At 35.7% G+C, this 17,083-nt stretch overlaps 1 protein-coding gene across 2 annotated transcripts in view; it reads left to right on the top strand.

Annotated features, from left to right (window-relative positions):
* Window positions 1-17,083, top strand: part of COL3A1 (collagen type III alpha 1 chain) — a 39,943-nt gene that overhangs the window by 19,714 nt on the left and 3,146 nt on the right. For both annotated transcript variants that reach the window (XM_074339113.1, XM_074339115.1), the window contains 34 exons: window positions 61-159; window positions 723-767; window positions 917-1,015; window positions 1,219-1,272; window positions 1,398-1,505; window positions 1,707-1,760; window positions 2,386-2,484; window positions 2,797-2,850; window positions 3,009-3,107; window positions 3,476-3,529; window positions 3,644-3,697; window positions 4,024-4,077; window positions 4,621-4,674; window positions 5,015-5,059; window positions 5,630-5,728; window positions 5,816-5,923; window positions 6,178-6,231; window positions 7,756-7,809; window positions 7,898-7,951; window positions 8,642-8,695; window positions 9,301-9,408; window positions 9,986-10,039; window positions 10,317-10,370; window positions 10,570-10,731; window positions 10,850-10,957; window positions 11,877-11,984; window positions 12,672-12,725; window positions 12,814-12,921; window positions 13,400-13,453; window positions 13,881-13,988; window positions 14,268-14,321; window positions 14,483-14,590; window positions 15,457-15,742; window positions 16,789-16,976. In XM_074339113.1, coding sequence (XP_074195214.1) covers window positions 61-159; window positions 723-767; window positions 917-1,015; window positions 1,219-1,272; window positions 1,398-1,505; window positions 1,707-1,760; window positions 2,386-2,484; window positions 2,797-2,850; window positions 3,009-3,107; window positions 3,476-3,529; window positions 3,644-3,697; window positions 4,024-4,077; window positions 4,621-4,674; window positions 5,015-5,059; window positions 5,630-5,728; window positions 5,816-5,923; window positions 6,178-6,231; window positions 7,756-7,809; window positions 7,898-7,951; window positions 8,642-8,695; window positions 9,301-9,408; window positions 9,986-10,039; window positions 10,317-10,370; window positions 10,570-10,731; window positions 10,850-10,957; window positions 11,877-11,984; window positions 12,672-12,725; window positions 12,814-12,921; window positions 13,400-13,453; window positions 13,881-13,988; window positions 14,268-14,321; window positions 14,483-14,590; window positions 15,457-15,742; window positions 16,789-16,976 — 2,949 coding nt within the window. The remainder of the gene's footprint in view (window positions 1-60; window positions 160-722; window positions 768-916; window positions 1,016-1,218; window positions 1,273-1,397; window positions 1,506-1,706; window positions 1,761-2,385; window positions 2,485-2,796; window positions 2,851-3,008; window positions 3,108-3,475; window positions 3,530-3,643; window positions 3,698-4,023; window positions 4,078-4,620; window positions 4,675-5,014; window positions 5,060-5,629; window positions 5,729-5,815; window positions 5,924-6,177; window positions 6,232-7,755; window positions 7,810-7,897; window positions 7,952-8,641; window positions 8,696-9,300; window positions 9,409-9,985; window positions 10,040-10,316; window positions 10,371-10,569; window positions 10,732-10,849; window positions 10,958-11,876; window positions 11,985-12,671; window positions 12,726-12,813; window positions 12,922-13,399; window positions 13,454-13,880; window positions 13,989-14,267; window positions 14,322-14,482; window positions 14,591-15,456; window positions 15,743-16,788; window positions 16,977-17,083) is intronic.

Consider the following 17,083-nt stretch of genomic DNA (forward strand, 5'->3'; position numbering starts at 1 on the left):
GTGAACTGGATAAGAGATGAGATGTGGCAAGGGAAACTGACTACTTGGCTTATTCCTTAGGGTGAAGTTGGACCTGCAGGATCTCCTGGTTCAAATGGTTCCCCTGGACAAAGAGGAGAACCTGGACCTCAGGGACATGCTGGTGCTCAAGGTCCTCCTGTAAGTAGCCGATACGGCCATTGAGAGGGAGAGTGTTGCCACACTTACTTCATGAAAGCATACATATGTTTTAATATTGCTATTAATTAAAATCACTTTTTTGAAAAAAAATCTTGGCTTAGTGCTCTGCAGTGACTCTACTGCAACAAATACTGATTTAATTAGTACTGAAAATGGTAGTGTTTGAGATTTGCACTCTTCTAGAATTTAGGAATTTTATGTTTATATGACACAGAGTGAATTAGAAGATGAATAGTTTTCTGATACTTCAAAGAAGGTGCCCCAAACTAATCACCAATCAGAAAAATTCAAAAAAGAGACAAGGCGAAAACCTCTACCATATATTAATTAGTTAATAATTAGAACAAATGCATATTATCTCTAATTTATTCAAATAATGTTAATTTTTTGCCTACATTTTATGTTGTGCTATAGTTGGAGGAATCACTTAATCTCCATAAAGCACAACATCCACCAATAAATTTATTTTGTAAATATATAAACACCTTCTAACATATACACACTATTTGTATTATTATTAATATGCTCCTTTCCCCCTCTAGGGCCCTCCTGGGATTAATGGTAGTCCTGGTGGTAAAGGTGAAATGGTAAGCTGTCTCAACCCTTCACCCTAATCTCATCCACACACACAAGGACTTCCTTTGCATTTTGCATGACAATATATTGGGTGATGTTTAAATTAGCTATTCAGGAAAATAAGTTAGGCTGATACTAGTGTTCTTGGGTTGCTTTTTAGGGTCCCGCTGGCATTCCTGGTGCTCCTGGACTGTCAGGAGGCCGGGGTCCTCCAGGACCAGCTGGTACCAATGGTGCTCCTGGACAGCGAGGTGCTGCAGTAAGTTGCTTATTTTTCCTTTGTTGCCTGAAAAGTGTGGTTTGATGTTCACAACAAAAATATAAATAGCAAGCTTTTTATTCTTGTCCAGTTGGAATTATGTTGATTTCACTCTCATTTTATAATTTGATGTTACTGGTGATAATTTCAGTAGTCTATGCTCCTTAATCCTTGTTTTTCAACCAAGATTTTGTTTCATTTAGGGTGAACCCGGTAAGAATGGTGCCAAAGGAGAGCCAGGACCACGGGGTGAACGCGTAAGTACTACCCTATTGGATGATTTGGTTATCGTTTAGAAACATACAACATAATTAGGTAGTAAACAGGTAAAATTTTTGCAACTTAATTCAGTCATTATTTCTTTATTGGCATCCTTCTTTAGGGTGAAGCTGGTACTCCAGGTATTCCAGGCTCTAAAGGTGAAGATGGCAAACCTGGTTCACCTGGAGAACCTGGTTCAAATGGACTTCCAGGAGCTGCAGGAGAAAGGGTATGTTTTCCATAGGCATCTTAAAGGAAACGTCACAGTCACCCTCATAGAACTTCACATTCAGGGTGAGGCAAACAGTTTGCCCAGTCCCAAATATTGTTTTAAAGTATTTTACAACATGAGAATATCTCTATTGCCATTCAAGAATTATGAAAAGTTTAAATTTTTTGGACTGAAATATTTGCTTGTCACAATTCCCAGGGTCCACCTGGATTCCGAGGACCTGCTGGAGCTAACGGCCTTCCAGGAGAAAAGGTATAAAATTTTAGTTCCTATTTTCTAGTACTACAAATAAGTATATTCTCCTCTACATTTTTCTTATTAATTGAAATGTAAATATCTGAAAGAACTATATTGGAGTTAAAAACAACAACAACAACAAAACAAAACAAAAAAAACTCCCAGTATAAAACAATGATTCCAGCCCTCGCTCAGCCATTTTTTTAGCTTTGTAATGAAAGCAAGTCACTTAACCTCAATCAGAGTCCTATAACTTATCTATCAATTGAGAATTATTTGTCTTAGCCTCATTGCAATAAGATAAACTAAAATGCCTGAAAGTTCTTTGAAAACTTTAAAGTGCTATACAAATTTGATTTCATACCATCAAAGATATTTGACTTTATAGGCACAGAAATATAGTTAAGCCCAATAAATATTGCTTTTTAAAGCATGTGATGTTCATCAAATTTGCCTCAAACTATTTCCAATATGACAATCCAAGCTAATAGATAACAGTGATTTTATAACGAGTATGTCAGCAACACACCAACTCTCTTTAAGAGAACAAATGAAGTTCTGCAATTACAGCCTACATATTGTCCATATCTAGGTCAAAGAGAGCTCTTTCACAGATTTGTTGACTTATTTTACCTTGTAGGGTCCCGCTGGGGAGCGTGGTGGTCCAGGCCCCGCAGGGCCAAAGGGACCTAGTGGAGAACCTGGCAGAGATGGCAACCCTGGACCTCCAGGAATAAGGGTAAAGGAAAACACTGTCATTTACTAAGAAAAAAGGCAAATGAAGAAAGGTTCCAAGACACCTTAAACCAGACTACACCTTATATAAGCTCACAACAAAATAAAACAAAATTATTTTAAGAAAATTTAAGCTAGCATAGGTTGAATAAGAACAGAAAATAGAACACTTGACTAAGACACTTTAGAGGCAGAAAAAAATGTGCGCAGATCTGAGACCTCATATGTAAGTGGAAATCTCAAAATTTTATAGTAAATGTATGTTTTATTTTTTAATTATTATTTTCAAATCACCTTACTGACTTCTTCGATTTAGGGTGTGCCCGGAAGCCCTGGAGGACCAGGCAATGATGGAAAACCAGGGCCTCCCGTATGTACCTTCTTACCATCTGATTTTACAAGCCCAGTGAATAATGGCATGCATGGTTGGGCCTTGCCTTGATGTACATTTTATAGCCTTGATATGTATGTTGTATATTTTGATCAGATTTTTATCAAACCTCTTTTAATGTCATTTTTTCTCATTAGGGAAGTCAAGGAGAAAGTGGTCGCCCAGGTCCTCCAGGCCCATCTGGTCCCCGGGGTCAGCCTGGTGTCATGGGTTTCCCTGGCCCTAAAGGAAATGATGTGAGTTCCTTCCTTCATTTCTTCAATAAATATTTGACAGAAAGCCTTTGACTTTCCATATGGGAGAGCAGAGATGACCAAAACTTGATCTTGAAAGCCCGGAAAAATATATTACAATCAAAATACCATGTGAGAAGTGAGCTAATATATACTATAGATATTTGGTAGAGTTTTTCTGGGGAAACAGCGGCAACATTCATGGGGACCTAATTACAGAAAGTAGTTTCTGGTTGTGTATGATGTATGTATGTATGTATGTATGTATGTATGTATGTATGTGTATGTGGGGAGACATATCAAAACTCTGAGAGAACAATATGATAAATGATTTCTTTTTGAAAATTAGTAAATACTAGTCATTTCTTTAGGGTGCTCCTGGCAAAAATGGAGAACGAGGTGGTCCTGGAGGTCCTGGCCCTCAAGTATGTAGCTTTCATCAACTTATTTCCAGCCTTATAACACAGACATTTATGTCCACCCCTTTAACTTCTCTCTGCTTCCCTGTTTTTGTTGTTGTTGTTGTTTGGTTTTCTTAGGGTCCTGCTGGAAAGAATGGTGAATCTGGACCTCAAGGTCCCCCAGGATCTGCTGTAAGTTTACTCACGTATACTGGAGATGGAAGTGGGTGGGAGTGGAGTGGGGCAGAGGGAAGAGTTCGAGAATTACATAATCTCTGATGCTATATCATAATAGTTTACTGGAGCAATTACTAAGCTTGCTTATTTAGTTAGCTAAATCTGGATGTTAAGTAAAGTTTATATTGTACATGTCTCCCTTGCATCACTTCCACAGGCCAGACTGCCCTCCTTCACACTATTAATTTTTAAATTAAGCCGACAGCCTGCTGAAATGAAAACTGTGTGAACTAAATGTGATAATCTTATAATGATGGATCTCATTACATTTTTCTACCTAGGGGCCACCTGGTGACAAAGGAGACGGAGGACCCCCTGGTCCACCAGGAGTGCAAGTAAGAATTTATTATTTAAATTGTCATTGAACACCTGCTTTTACCAGACAATTAAGTACTTCCCTTTGATACCTGTATCTGTTAACTGACAGTTCAAATTTTTTGTGATAATAATAGATCACAATTCATCTTAAGCTTAAAATTTGTGGGTCTATCTTCTGCCTTGAAATAAAATGACAGACAGTGTGAATTGACAGGCATAACTTCTATATGTATTCCAGAATGAGTACAGTAATAATATTTTTACAAGTTCACATAATTCTATGTTTACACTTATTTTCATTAGAATTTAAATTTATAGCTAAATCCATCTCACTATGACCTTCAACTCATTTCTATAAACAGCAATGGAAAGAATAGAGGGATTCTCTATTATCACATATGATTATACAACTCTGTCTGGATTTTGAAACCCATAAATTTATTTACCTCTAAAAAGACCACTAAAACTGTTTTTTGAATACTTTGCAGAAACATACATATGAGAACTTTTTTTTTGCAATATTTGAAATGATTACACAATACAAATATGATTCTTTGTAGGGTGTACCTGGAACCGCTGGTCCTCCAGGAGAAAATGGAAAACCTGGTGAAGCAGTAAGTTGCATGTCATGTTTTCAAAACTCAGAAACCAACCAAAAGAATAAATTGTAATCATTTATTAATTATTAAATTTTGCATTCCCTCATGCCATGTTGTCTGAGTTTTAACATTTAGTTTTGAAATATTTATTAACATAACAAAGAAAATTTATTCAATCGTAACTGTTAGATAGAAAGTTTGAATTTTACCATAAAATAAAATGTATTAAAGAAAGAGTACATAGCTCAAGATTTGACGAATGTACAGTATGAAAACAAGTCAAATGTGTGTTTTGCTTGTACTTATATAACATGCATTCTGATATAGGTCTAATTATAGAATGTCAATCTCCTAGGGCCCAAAGGGTGAGGCTGGTGCACCTGGAACTCCAGGAGGCAAGGTGAATATTTCAATTTATTTTCTCATTTCTTCAGCATGTCATAGAGCAATTGATTAGTGACACACTTTTAGTATATTACACCAAGATACTCTTTATAAGAAACACACTATTGTAAATGTTTGGTGAATACACTTAGTGTAACTCAATGCATCTCAGATACATTAAATTTGCTTCATCTGAAAAATAAAGTTTGCAGACACTAATACAAACTACAGAATCAACTATGGGCCTGACATTTTAAAAGAAAAATCTTTCCAGTGCCTTGACACTATATGGGAAAACTATTTTGGAAGAAGAACTTTAAAAATTTGGTCTAAAATAATAACAATAGTTTCAAAGTTCGTTCATCAGGTCAGATGTCAAAGTTTCCTTGTTTAGACTAACTCTTTTTAAGTTTTCAGTTCCAATTCAGTTGATCAAATGTCTTTTATCACTATAAAAATTTCTGAATTGTTCAAAAATACAAGTTAAGTATCTAGTTACCTGCATCAAAGTAATACAATTTAGGGTGTTTTATGTTTACCTCAGCATTGAGTTTTCTAACAGGGACATTACATTTTTCTATTACAGGGTGATGCGGGTGCCCCTGGTGAAAGGGGACCTCCTGGAGGGGCAGGACCACCAGGAGCTAGGGGTGGACCTGGCCCCCCTGGTGCCGATGGAGGAAAGGTAATGCCGTATCATTCAATTCACTTAGACTTTTCAAAATGCTTCTTATTTCCTTCTTTGGACATCGTCTTTCTTCTGTAATTTCAGGGCCCTATTGGTCCCGCTGGCCCACCTGGTGCTGCTGGTACTCCTGGTCTGCAAGGGATGCCTGGAGAAAGGGGAGGTCCTGGAGTTGCCGGCCCAAAGGGTGACAAGGTACTGACTTATCTTTTGTTAATTATATAATAAAATAGGTTTTGTAGGTAAAAGAAAAACACTGCTGGAAAGCAATCTGTTTTCAAAATCAATGTTATCGTTTCACAGTAAGTAAGATTTTTATGTATTCCTTGAGCAACTATGAATCAGAATGTCTCATATACATCACAGCAAACCTTGAAGATTGTTCCTCTTCTTGGCAGATTTTCATTGAGGATACTTCTAACCTGATGACATTGGCTTTTATTTGACAGGGTGAACCAGGCGGTGCAGGTGCTGATGGTACTCCAGGGAAAGATGGTCCAAGGGTGAGTACTCGCTTTGAGAGAAACAGGTTTTATCTGTATGATATCCAGTAGTCCCTCACCTCCACTTCTGTTTGTTCCCAAAACTCCTTATGAAAAGTTAGACCATACTTTGCCACCTCCTAGGCATTAAGAAGACCCAAATGACCTGATAGTTAAAATTTCTGATTTATATCTCTCACTACCTGATAGTTAAACAGTGACCTGAGAATGGAAAGGTACCCACAGTATGATAAAAGTTACAAGCTAAAGTTATAATGAGTCACTAAAACTCACGATAATCAATACTGCTCATGAAGGAATTCTGATTTTAAAATACATTGTAATTCTGTGGTAAAGTCATACCATGGAATACTACTTAGCAATAAAAAGGAATAAACTATTGATACCCAGAACAATTTATACAAACTTCAAGTACATGATGCTGAGTGGTGAAAAGTCAAATCAGAAAGATGCTGCATGATTCCATTCATGTAACATTATAAAATAACATAACACAGAGATACAGAACAGCATTATGTTTGCCAGGAGTTAGGAAGGGGGAGAGGAAGATTGCTGAAGCCATAATGAGGTAACACAAGGGAGTCTTATTGTTAATATACATTTGAGTATCTTAATTTTGGTGGTGGTCATGAAAGTCTGCATGTTATAAAATTACATAGAGCTATGTACACACACAAATGAGTGCATATGTTCCTGATAAAACTTGAATAAACTCTATGGATTATACTAGTGTTAATTTCTTGGTTTTGATATTATACTCCAGTTGTGGAAGATGTACCGTTGAGTGTAGCTGAGAGAAAGATGCACAGGATCTCCCTGCATACTTCTTTGCAACTCTCTGTGAATCTATAACTATTTCAAAATAAATGTTAAAAAAAAACCACATTATAATCAATTCCATTCACATTAGCAAACATCTTCTAGCTGTAGTCATATCTACATAATAAACATGTTAAATAAACATGAAAATTATGCCATCACATAGATAACATATTTACTGTAGTTGCCCCAAAGAAATTCATAAATATTTCACATTTGACAAACTGGACGGGTAAGTCATTATCCAATTAAAAAAAAAAAACCCTAGTGTTTTATTTATGTAATACAAATAAAACTTAATATTTCAAAATCTCAATTTCAAACTTTAACATGTATAATGATACTTTGAGTAGTGAAATGAAACATTTTGAATTATTAAACACTTGAATAAGGCAATGTATTTTAATTTTTAAGTTATTTCTATAAGATACTACATCACATCTTATTTACCTCCTGTAATAGAAAGAAAAGGGAATCAATAAAATTCCACTGAATCTTATAATCTTTTAGAGTCATCCTATAGAATCTTACATTTACTAAGCTCTGGAGTATTTACACAATGGATAAAGAAAATATCATTCAAGCCATAAAATAAATCATATTATTTAGTTTATTAAAGAATAATATCTGTATATGTTCTCTGATTAATGGAAAAATTATGTTCTTTTATCTTCAAAATTAAAAATGTATTTCTATTTTCTTTAGGGTCCTACTGGTCCCATTGGTCCCCCTGGCCCAGCTGGTCAGCCTGGAGATAAGGTAACATTTAATACTGTTTAGAAACAAAAGGAAAATGTCTTTGGCTTTTTGGATGATGCAATATTATTTTTCTTTTCTCTTTTTAAAGGGTGAAGGTGGTGCCCCTGGACTTCCGGGAATAGCTGGTCCTCGTGGTGGCCCTGTAAGTGTTAAAGACATTTTCAATATGCTTTTTAACCCCACACAGGCAGCAGTTTCTTATACTTAGCAATGCTACCTAGTGACCCTCAGTCTCAGTGGTGGGATATTGTCTTCATGAGTCATATGACATGCAAGAAAAGTTTGCAGTTTTTACATCTAAAGCTCACAATAGATGATTTTAAATCATGCCTTATTTCCTAACTAATTTTGGGAAAAAAATATAAAAATGTCACAAGTAATATAGATTGGTAAGATGAGTATTTCCTAAACCTATAGAATCTTTGCCAGAGGCTTCTTCCGATCTAAAATTCTCCACATTTTCAGGGTTTGTGATTCAGGAGAGATACATAGTAAATGTTTTTAATTAATGATTGATTGATTTCTCAACCCTTTTACTGTATTTTAAAATTCTTACATTTTTAGAAGTTATACAATTAAATGCATTAAACACATAATTCTCAAATTAGTTTTCTTATAAAGAGTATCAGAGTCAGGCAGAAGAAATCGATGGTTCTGGTGGTGCTCACTCCTAACTTTGTTCAGAAATTGAAAAGTCTTCAGAGGGAAAACTATGTTAGTTACCTTTGCACACTTCCTTCTTAAAGGAAAAATAAGATGATACAGAGGATGATGTGTGGTCGCTGTAGGAAGATGTCTTCCCTGTGACTAATGAGGCTATTTTTCACTTCAGGGTGAGAGAGGTGAACATGGGCCTCCAGGACCTGCTGGCTTCCCTGGTGCCCCGGTAAGTACAAACATTAAAGCGCACATGTCACACAGCCCAGAATCACTCTCTTGCTGAAAAATGGCAGAAGTAAACATTAAGCCTGGATATATCCTGCCTCAGCCACTCATTCCCTATAGGGTTAATTTAGCCCTCCTCTCCCCCACTCTACTGCTTTTTTACTTTATTTTTCTTCTTACTCTTTAAAAGATGGAGATAAAAACACTTGCCTTTATGCCAGGTTAATGAGGCTAACATAATGCTATATATTTAAAAGCATTCTAAAATTTTTAAAGTTCTTCCATTATAAGGAGATACCATTTAAAATGAGCTCTAAGCCCCATATTTCTCAAATGGTATTACTGGTGTTTATCTTCGAGTGCATAATCCTCAAAGAGACTTTTTCCCTCAGGACAAATACTGTGCATCGTAATGCTTTCTTGATAATATTCTTTGATCAGGGAAATATTTTGCTTGACTTTGTTTTGCCGTGTCTTCTAAGAGCCTCCTTTTCCAATTATATTTCAACATCTCTCCACCTGAAGGACTCTATTTTCTGAATAAAAATGATAAGCCAAGTGTATTATGAAAGATGTTAGCTCACAAGCTGTTGTTTCTGAATATAGGGACAGAATGGTGAGCCTGGTGGTAAAGGAGAAAGAGGCGCTCCTGGTGAGAGAGGCGAAGGAGGCCCTCCGGGGGTCGCAGGACCCCCAGGAGGGGCTGGGCCTGCTGTAAGTATTGTCTTTTTCTCTGAGCCTTCTGATGGGAGGCACTTAGGTTAGTGATTATTTAATAAGTCATACTGAGAGAGATTGTTATGGTAACAAGTGCAGTCTTCACAGGAATAGAGTTCTGAATTTGAAGCTTGGCTCCAACAGTCTAGATATCACGTCAATCAAGTTATTTTAACTTCTTTTAATTTTATTTTTTTTATATTAGTTTCGGGTGTACAAAACAACATAATGATTACACATTTACGCCCCTCCCAAAGTGATAACCCCCCCAGTCTACCACCCCTCTGACATCGTATATAGCTGTTATAATAACATTGACTATATTCCCTATGCTGTACTTTACATCCTGTGACTATACACATATAAACATACAAATATACTTAATTTTAGTTAACATTCAATATTCATAATTGATACAACATTATATAATTTTAAGGTGTACAACAGGATGATTTATGTGCATATTGCAAAATTATCACAATAAGTAGAGTCGTTTCTCAAAGGCTTAGTGCTTCTCCAAAAATTTGATTTTGGCACTATTCTTATAAACCATCTTCACCTCCATTCCATATAGGGTCCCCCTGGTCCCCAAGGTGTCAAAGGTGAACGTGGCAGTCCTGGTGGTCCTGTAAGTATTGATCCTCTTAACTGTTATTGAAAAGCATTAATATTAATCTGTATAAAACCTTCTTTGAAAGCACTAGATCCCTAAAAGAGTATAAAAATTATAAGCACTTATTCATATATGACTTATATGTAAATTCCAAGAGGAAAAAACAAACCATAAGTTACCCAGAGTAGAAGGCAGATCCTAGCACATTTTTTATACTTTATATTTGTTTGTAGTGGTTAATTATTTGTTCTACTTAACTTTTGAAATTCAAAAATGCATTTTCATTTCACAGGGTGCTGCTGGCTTCCCTGGTGGCCGTGGTCTTCCTGGTCCTCCTGGTAGTAATGTAAGTACTTTTTAAAGGATTTTTTTTTCACCACATAGTCCATAAAGAGCATTCATATATGCATAGGAAGAGAAATTTACCCACTGCTACATTTCTTTATATTAAATCCTATATAAAGTTATTTGAACACAGGTAAAAGAGGGAAGAAATTTAAAATTTTTTAATTATAGATACTCAAATTTCAAATATTTCTTTGTAGGGTAACCCAGGCCCCCCAGGCTCCAGCGGTGCTCCAGGCAAGGATGGACCCCCAGGTCCACCTGGTAACAGTGGTGCTCCTGGCAGCCCTGGGGTGTCTGGACCAAAAGGTGATGCTGGCCCGCCAGGTGAGAAGGGATCACCTGGTTCCCCGGGCCCTGCGGTGAGTAGATTTGTTATTCCATTGATTGACAATGCTGTTTTATTTTTTATCACAAATTCAGTAGAGGAAAACATAGTCAGGTAAAGAAGAACTGAGGCTTCATTATCTGTCACAACAGGGATTTCCAGGCCCTCTTGGACTTACAGGGGTTACCGGAGCACGGGGTCTGGCAGGACCACCAGGCGGTCCAGGCCCTAGAGGAAGTCCTGGTCCTCAAGGCATTAAGGTGAGTGTGTCTGTGTTTGAAGCACTGTACTCCTGTTTTCTTTGATTGCCTGGGGGGATCACTTAACCACAGGAAGTACGTGAGGAACAAGTGTTCCTATAATAGATGTAAATTATTGATAGTTCCACATTTTCAGGAAGCATGCATGTTATTTAAAGGCTCTGGAGCACAAAAACAATGCACATCATAGACCAGCCTTGAACTTAAATCAAAATAAATTGATAACACAGACAAATATCTCATCTCAAATGTTTCTGTTAGGAAACTTATGAGCATTTTTCAATTTGACTATGAGTCTTGAAGGGAGAAATAATGTCACCTTAAAGACCTATGAAAGCTTTTAATTGATAACAATTATTTATCAACTCAATTTATTTTGCACGCTTGATTTTCTTTTACTAATATCATCCTAGTTGTTAGCATCTTAACTATCCATTAGCAAATGAGGCAATTCTGTTTTATTAAGGCTCATAGTTTTGACACTTCAAGCACCTCTTTAAACTAAATGTCATATAATATTGTAGTGAAAATAATACAACATTTAAGTGTGTTCAAGTTATATGAACAAATGTTCAATGTAACTTAGTTGTAACAGTTACCATATAGTTTCGTGATGGTTCGTCATTATTTTTTTTCTTACAATAACCACGTCCGTTTATATATCTCATATTAGAATGTATTCTGAAGATGATAATTAGTGTTATTCCTCAGACCTTTAGTATCCAGAGTCACTGGGCAAATTGGAAAACACAAGAAGCTTGCTTCTCCAAAGCTTTCCCCCTACGGCTGGACAGTTTTAGGAATACATTTAGTAGAAATTGAATTAAACAAGATTCTTTCCTGAGAAATAAACACAACTGGTAACATTATATTAATTAATTTCTTAAGTTAAATAAATGTCTTTTACTTTTTTACACAGGGTGAAAGTGGGAAACCAGGAGCTAATGGTCAAAATGGAGAACGTGGTCCTCCTGGACCCCAAGGTCTTCCTGGTCTGGCTGGTACAGCTGGTGAACCTGGAAGAGATGTAAGTACTAGTTCTTAGGAAATAGCCAATCAGCCAGGGAGTACCTGATTATTTGTTTAAGCAAAGGTCAAATTGGGCCTTAATGTCTAAGAATGCAAATATTGCACATGCCAAAGTTCTCCTTCCTTCTTGTAATAAGGTATTATTCCTTCTGTAAGATATTCTTTCTGTAACAACTTAGAATAGCCTTAAATGTTCATGTTCATTATTCACCCAGTGAATGATCATTAATGGAGAAGAATATAATCTCTAGCGAAATAAAGAAACAATTTGGAGAGAACCCCAATTTTCCACATTCCTTCTGGTTGAAAATGTACTGCATATTATCTGTGATTACTCTTTTCTTAAATTGTAGATTTCCATTATCAGCTTAAATTACTGTTTGTCAAGCTTTTATTTAGTATCTCTCCCCTAAGGATCCCTTTAGATATTTTTTTCTTAATCATTTCTCCTTTCTCATCTCATGCAATTTTATTACCACAGATATACCACATTTAAGTATTGTCCCCCTTTGAAGCACTACATACACACATTATAACATCTAAGATTTTGCTCTTCTAAGTACCACCTCTTATCCTCTTTAGAATAATATCGCTCCCATTGAGAAAGCTTGGCATAGATGGAATTTGAATGGTTCCAAAAGAGATTGATTACTTTTCTCTGTCTCTTTTTTCAAAATTTCATCAGGGAAACCCTGGATCGGATGGTCTGCCAGGCCGAGATGGAACTCCTGGTACCAAGGTATAACAAACCCATGTATGATGGACTTGTGTAATGAAAACAGTAACTGCCAATCATATGTATTTTGGATCTGTGAATTTGCCCACAGGGCGATCGTGGTGAAAATGGTTCTCCTGGTGCCCCTGGTTCTCCTGGTCATCCAGGCCCACCTGGTCCTGTTGGTCCAGCCGGAAAGAGTGGTGACAGAGGAGAAACTGTGAGTTCTAATAAACACCATCTTTATTTACTTGTCTGTTTTCCTCAGAAAGGAGATCAGAGATAGAAGGTAGAATGTGTTATCTTCCAACCAAAAGATCTACTATCATTCATTTTAGTTTTTATGCTAGTCATTCCATAGGCAGCTGTGATAATGAAGATATTTAAGAAGTTTCTGGCAGTTGTCCATGAAGAATTCATTGCTAAAATTCAAAACAGAATTAATCAGACCAAGTATATATATTCACTGGGTAAATGTAAGGGTGAATTAATGGGTCTTTCTCAGCTTTTCTGTTTAGACCCCCTGGCAAAGATGTAAACAGGGAAAGGACTATGAAGGAGAAAATGATACAAATTTTCAATAGTAGGCTTTCCATTGTTCCCTTACAATGAAATTATTAGCTTTTAAATCAAATAAAACTATGTCAATAAATGAAAAATTCTCTGTGTCTTTGTTCATTTCTTTATTGTTATCTTAGGGCCCTGCTGGCCCTTCTGGTGCTCCAGGTCCTGCTGGTGTCCGAGGTCCGGCGGTAAGTTTTTTTGTTGTTTTTTGTGTTTTTTGTTTTTTGTTGTTGTTGTTTTCGTTTTTTTTAACTCATTCTACAGTGTAGGAAATATTTTATTTTCTGCTATGTTCAGGAAAAGGAGATAACAAAATACATAACTCTGGAACAGAAATTAAACTTTCCTTCGATTATATAGAAAGCAATTCAGTATTCCAAAATTTTTGGGGACCAAGGATATACACATCAATTATTGGTGTGCCATGCAATTATCAGTCCAAAAACAAAACAACCACAACAACAACCTTTATTATTTCATTATTCAATGTCTGTTAATAGAATTTCTACATAATAGAATGCCAAAAAATTTACTTAATTGGTATAAATTCTATTTTGTTTTTCCAATGTATATGTATGTGTATATATGACCTTAATTTGAAATGTGTTTGTAAAGGGTCCCCAAGGTCCACGTGGTGACAAAGGTGAAACAGGCGAACGTGGTGCTAATGGCATCAAAGGACATCGAGGATTCCCTGGTAACCCAGGTCCCCCAGGTTCTCCAGTAAGTGAATCCATTTCATAAGAAAATCCCCTTCAATGCATTTTAACTGATGAAACAGGAAAATTTTGGAAACCAATTAGATGGTCATCTCTAAAATATATGCTAAAAGAGATGGGAAGTGTATTCAAGGGCTTATTTGATTTAAGAGCATCAGACAAGGAGAGATTAAAGAAAAAGAAATTACATTTTAACACAGTCCTGGTGTTTCTTGATCTGATCTGGAATGTACAGTTTCCTAACCTTTTTAAAGTCTTCACTCATATTCATCCTTCCTGTCAGGGTCCTTCTGGTCACCAAGGTGCAGTCGGTAGTCCAGGACCTGCAGGACCCAGAGTAAGTACCACAAAGATATTGGAAGGTATATATATATATATATATATATATATATATATATATATATATATATATATATATATATATATATATATATATATATTAACTATTTTCACTGAAGGATGGTATTCTAACACTGTAATATCATGATAATATTTTAGGGACCTGTTGGACCTAGCGGTTCCCCTGGCAAAGATGGAATAAGTGGACATCCAGGTCCCATTGGACCACCAGGGCCTCGAGGTAACAGAGGTGAAAGAGGATCTGAGGTAAGACATCATTTATAAATATGCATATTTAATTTGCTATGATATTCATATTTTCAGAAACACTCTGCAATATTCTAAAACTGAAATACTGAGTTAAACATAATATAACCACCCAGTGTGATTTAGAAAATGAACAATGACTTGAAGATATTCTCTACCTTATTAAGACTTTCTCGGTTACATTATAACAACACGGAAAAAAAAAACTTTTTAATGGTTTGATCAGATGAGTTATATCTGAATAAAGACATAAGCACATTTAACCAAATGGACTCTGCCAGTGTTGATCTCACACTAGTCTTCCAAAACTATGATAATCATAATGATTTGCAAGTATGTAGTACATTCTACCTCTCAAACAGCTTCCATGATTTCTCTTTTGCTACTGATACCTTGATTCCTAATACTTTCCTATTCTACATCTTTGCGGTCCATAAAAACTATTACTCCCACAAGTTACAAATGTGGCAATTGAAACACAAATAAGTTAAGTGATCCACCCAAAGACACAAAGTTAAAGACAAATTGGGATCAGAACATATGCTTCCTGATCTCATCACCTCTGTCATGTTAGCATTATAATTGCTTACAAGTGTTATATAAAAGGAAACATGATACAGTAAAATTTGTGCTCTACCACCACTGATTCTTACACAATGGAACAACAAATTTCATGATAATGAATTATAGTTATTATAAACTGGTTATCATTTTATCACAAAGCAATTCAAATAAACTTTTATGAAAATAATTATGATGTCACAAGGATTAATTGTCTTTAATATATTTTCTTGGGCTAGCAACATATTCTTTCTGTGGCCACCAAACAAGTACAGCTCAGTGATGCATATTCTTACATTTCCCAGGGCTCCCCAGGACATCCAGGACAGCCTGGCCCTCCTGGCCCACCTGGTGCTCCAGGTCCATGCTGTGATGGTGGGGCCGTCATCAATGGCAGAGAAAAAGCCGGTGGTTTTGCCCCATTTTATGGAGATGAACCAATGGATTTCAAAATCAACACTGAAGAGATTATGACTTCACTCAAATCAGTCAATGGACAAATAGAAAGTCTCATTAGTCCTGATGGTTCTCGTAAAAACCCTGCTCGGAACTGCCGAGACCTGAAATTCTGCCATCCTGAACTCAAGAGTGGTATGTTGGGGGATCTTTCACGTTCATAGCAACAAGAGTACAGAGAAAGCTGCTTATATCAGAATTTAGGGAAGAGGAAAGTTTTACGTAAATATAAAATATTTCAGAGCAGAAATAGTAATTAAAGAATATTAGTTAAATTGAAACTACGTGACATTCTAAGAAAGAAAACATGAATTTTGCAGGTGTACTTAAAATGTAACATGAATAACTACAAAATATCCAAAATGCAGGGCACTTTAAAGACAACTTTGTAGAACTTTTAATACAAATCATAGTGTGATATGGTTAGCATCACAAAGTATTCAAGTGATAAAGGAACGTATAATCACTGTGTTCTCAGAATTAAATATATGTAATTTGATGCAGACATAATTTCCAAGTTAATTATTGCAATATTTATTTATTGAAATTTAATTTTTGTAACATCAAATTATTAAAAATTTCAAATTAAAAGCAATTAAATGGAAAATATCAGAACATTGTATGGAATTAAATTGAATAATGTGATAGTGGAAGTTTTGAATTAGGTTAATTCTTTCTGAAAGGCAAAATTATTTCAAGCTCCTAAATATCTTAACATGAAACATTGCCTTGGAGTCATTTCTGGAAATACTTAAAATAGAGGACAATCATCAATCATGGAGACTTTAGATTTAGACTTACTGGTATAAATCTAGTTTAGACAAAGAGCTCACATTATTAAGCAAAACCACATTAAATAGGTAGTCATCTTTCAAAAGAGAGAGATTTCAGTAAATACAATACACTAATCAAAAGATCTTAATATATCTTCATTATTCAATATTAAGATGCTAATTTTTGTTTCAGTGTTTTCTGTTATAGCTAAATCTTTTACCTCAATAATTTCAATCTAAAAGTTTCTGTGTTATGCTATACTATAAAATATAAATATGTAAAATACAAATACATCAGCAGTCAATATTATGAATGCTTTACCAGGCAAACAAACAAAATCATTCTGGTCCAAATTCATTACTGGATTTTATAACCAATATTCATTGTCTTTTATTGTGATTATTCAGGAGAATATTGGGTTGATCCTAACCAAGGTTGCAAGATGGATGCTATTAAAGTATTCTGTAATATGGAAACTGGGGAAACATGCATAAATGCCAGTCCTTTGAATGTTCCACGTAAGAACTGGTGGATAGATTCTGGTGCTGAGAAGAAACATGTTTGGTTTGGAGAAACCATGGATGGTGGTTTTCAGGTAAGAAAGGATATACCATTTTTTAAAAACTAAGTCTTCCCTACTTACCTGACTTTCTTGGTTCCTCCCATTTGTTCATCACAAAGCAAAGTTAGTTAATAAAGAAG

Source organism: Rhinolophus sinicus, linkage group LG01 (assembly GCF_036562045.2).
Source record: "Rhinolophus sinicus isolate RSC01 linkage group LG01, ASM3656204v1, whole genome shotgun sequence".
NCBI lineage: Eukaryota > Metazoa > Chordata > Mammalia > Chiroptera > Rhinolophidae > Rhinolophus > Rhinolophus sinicus.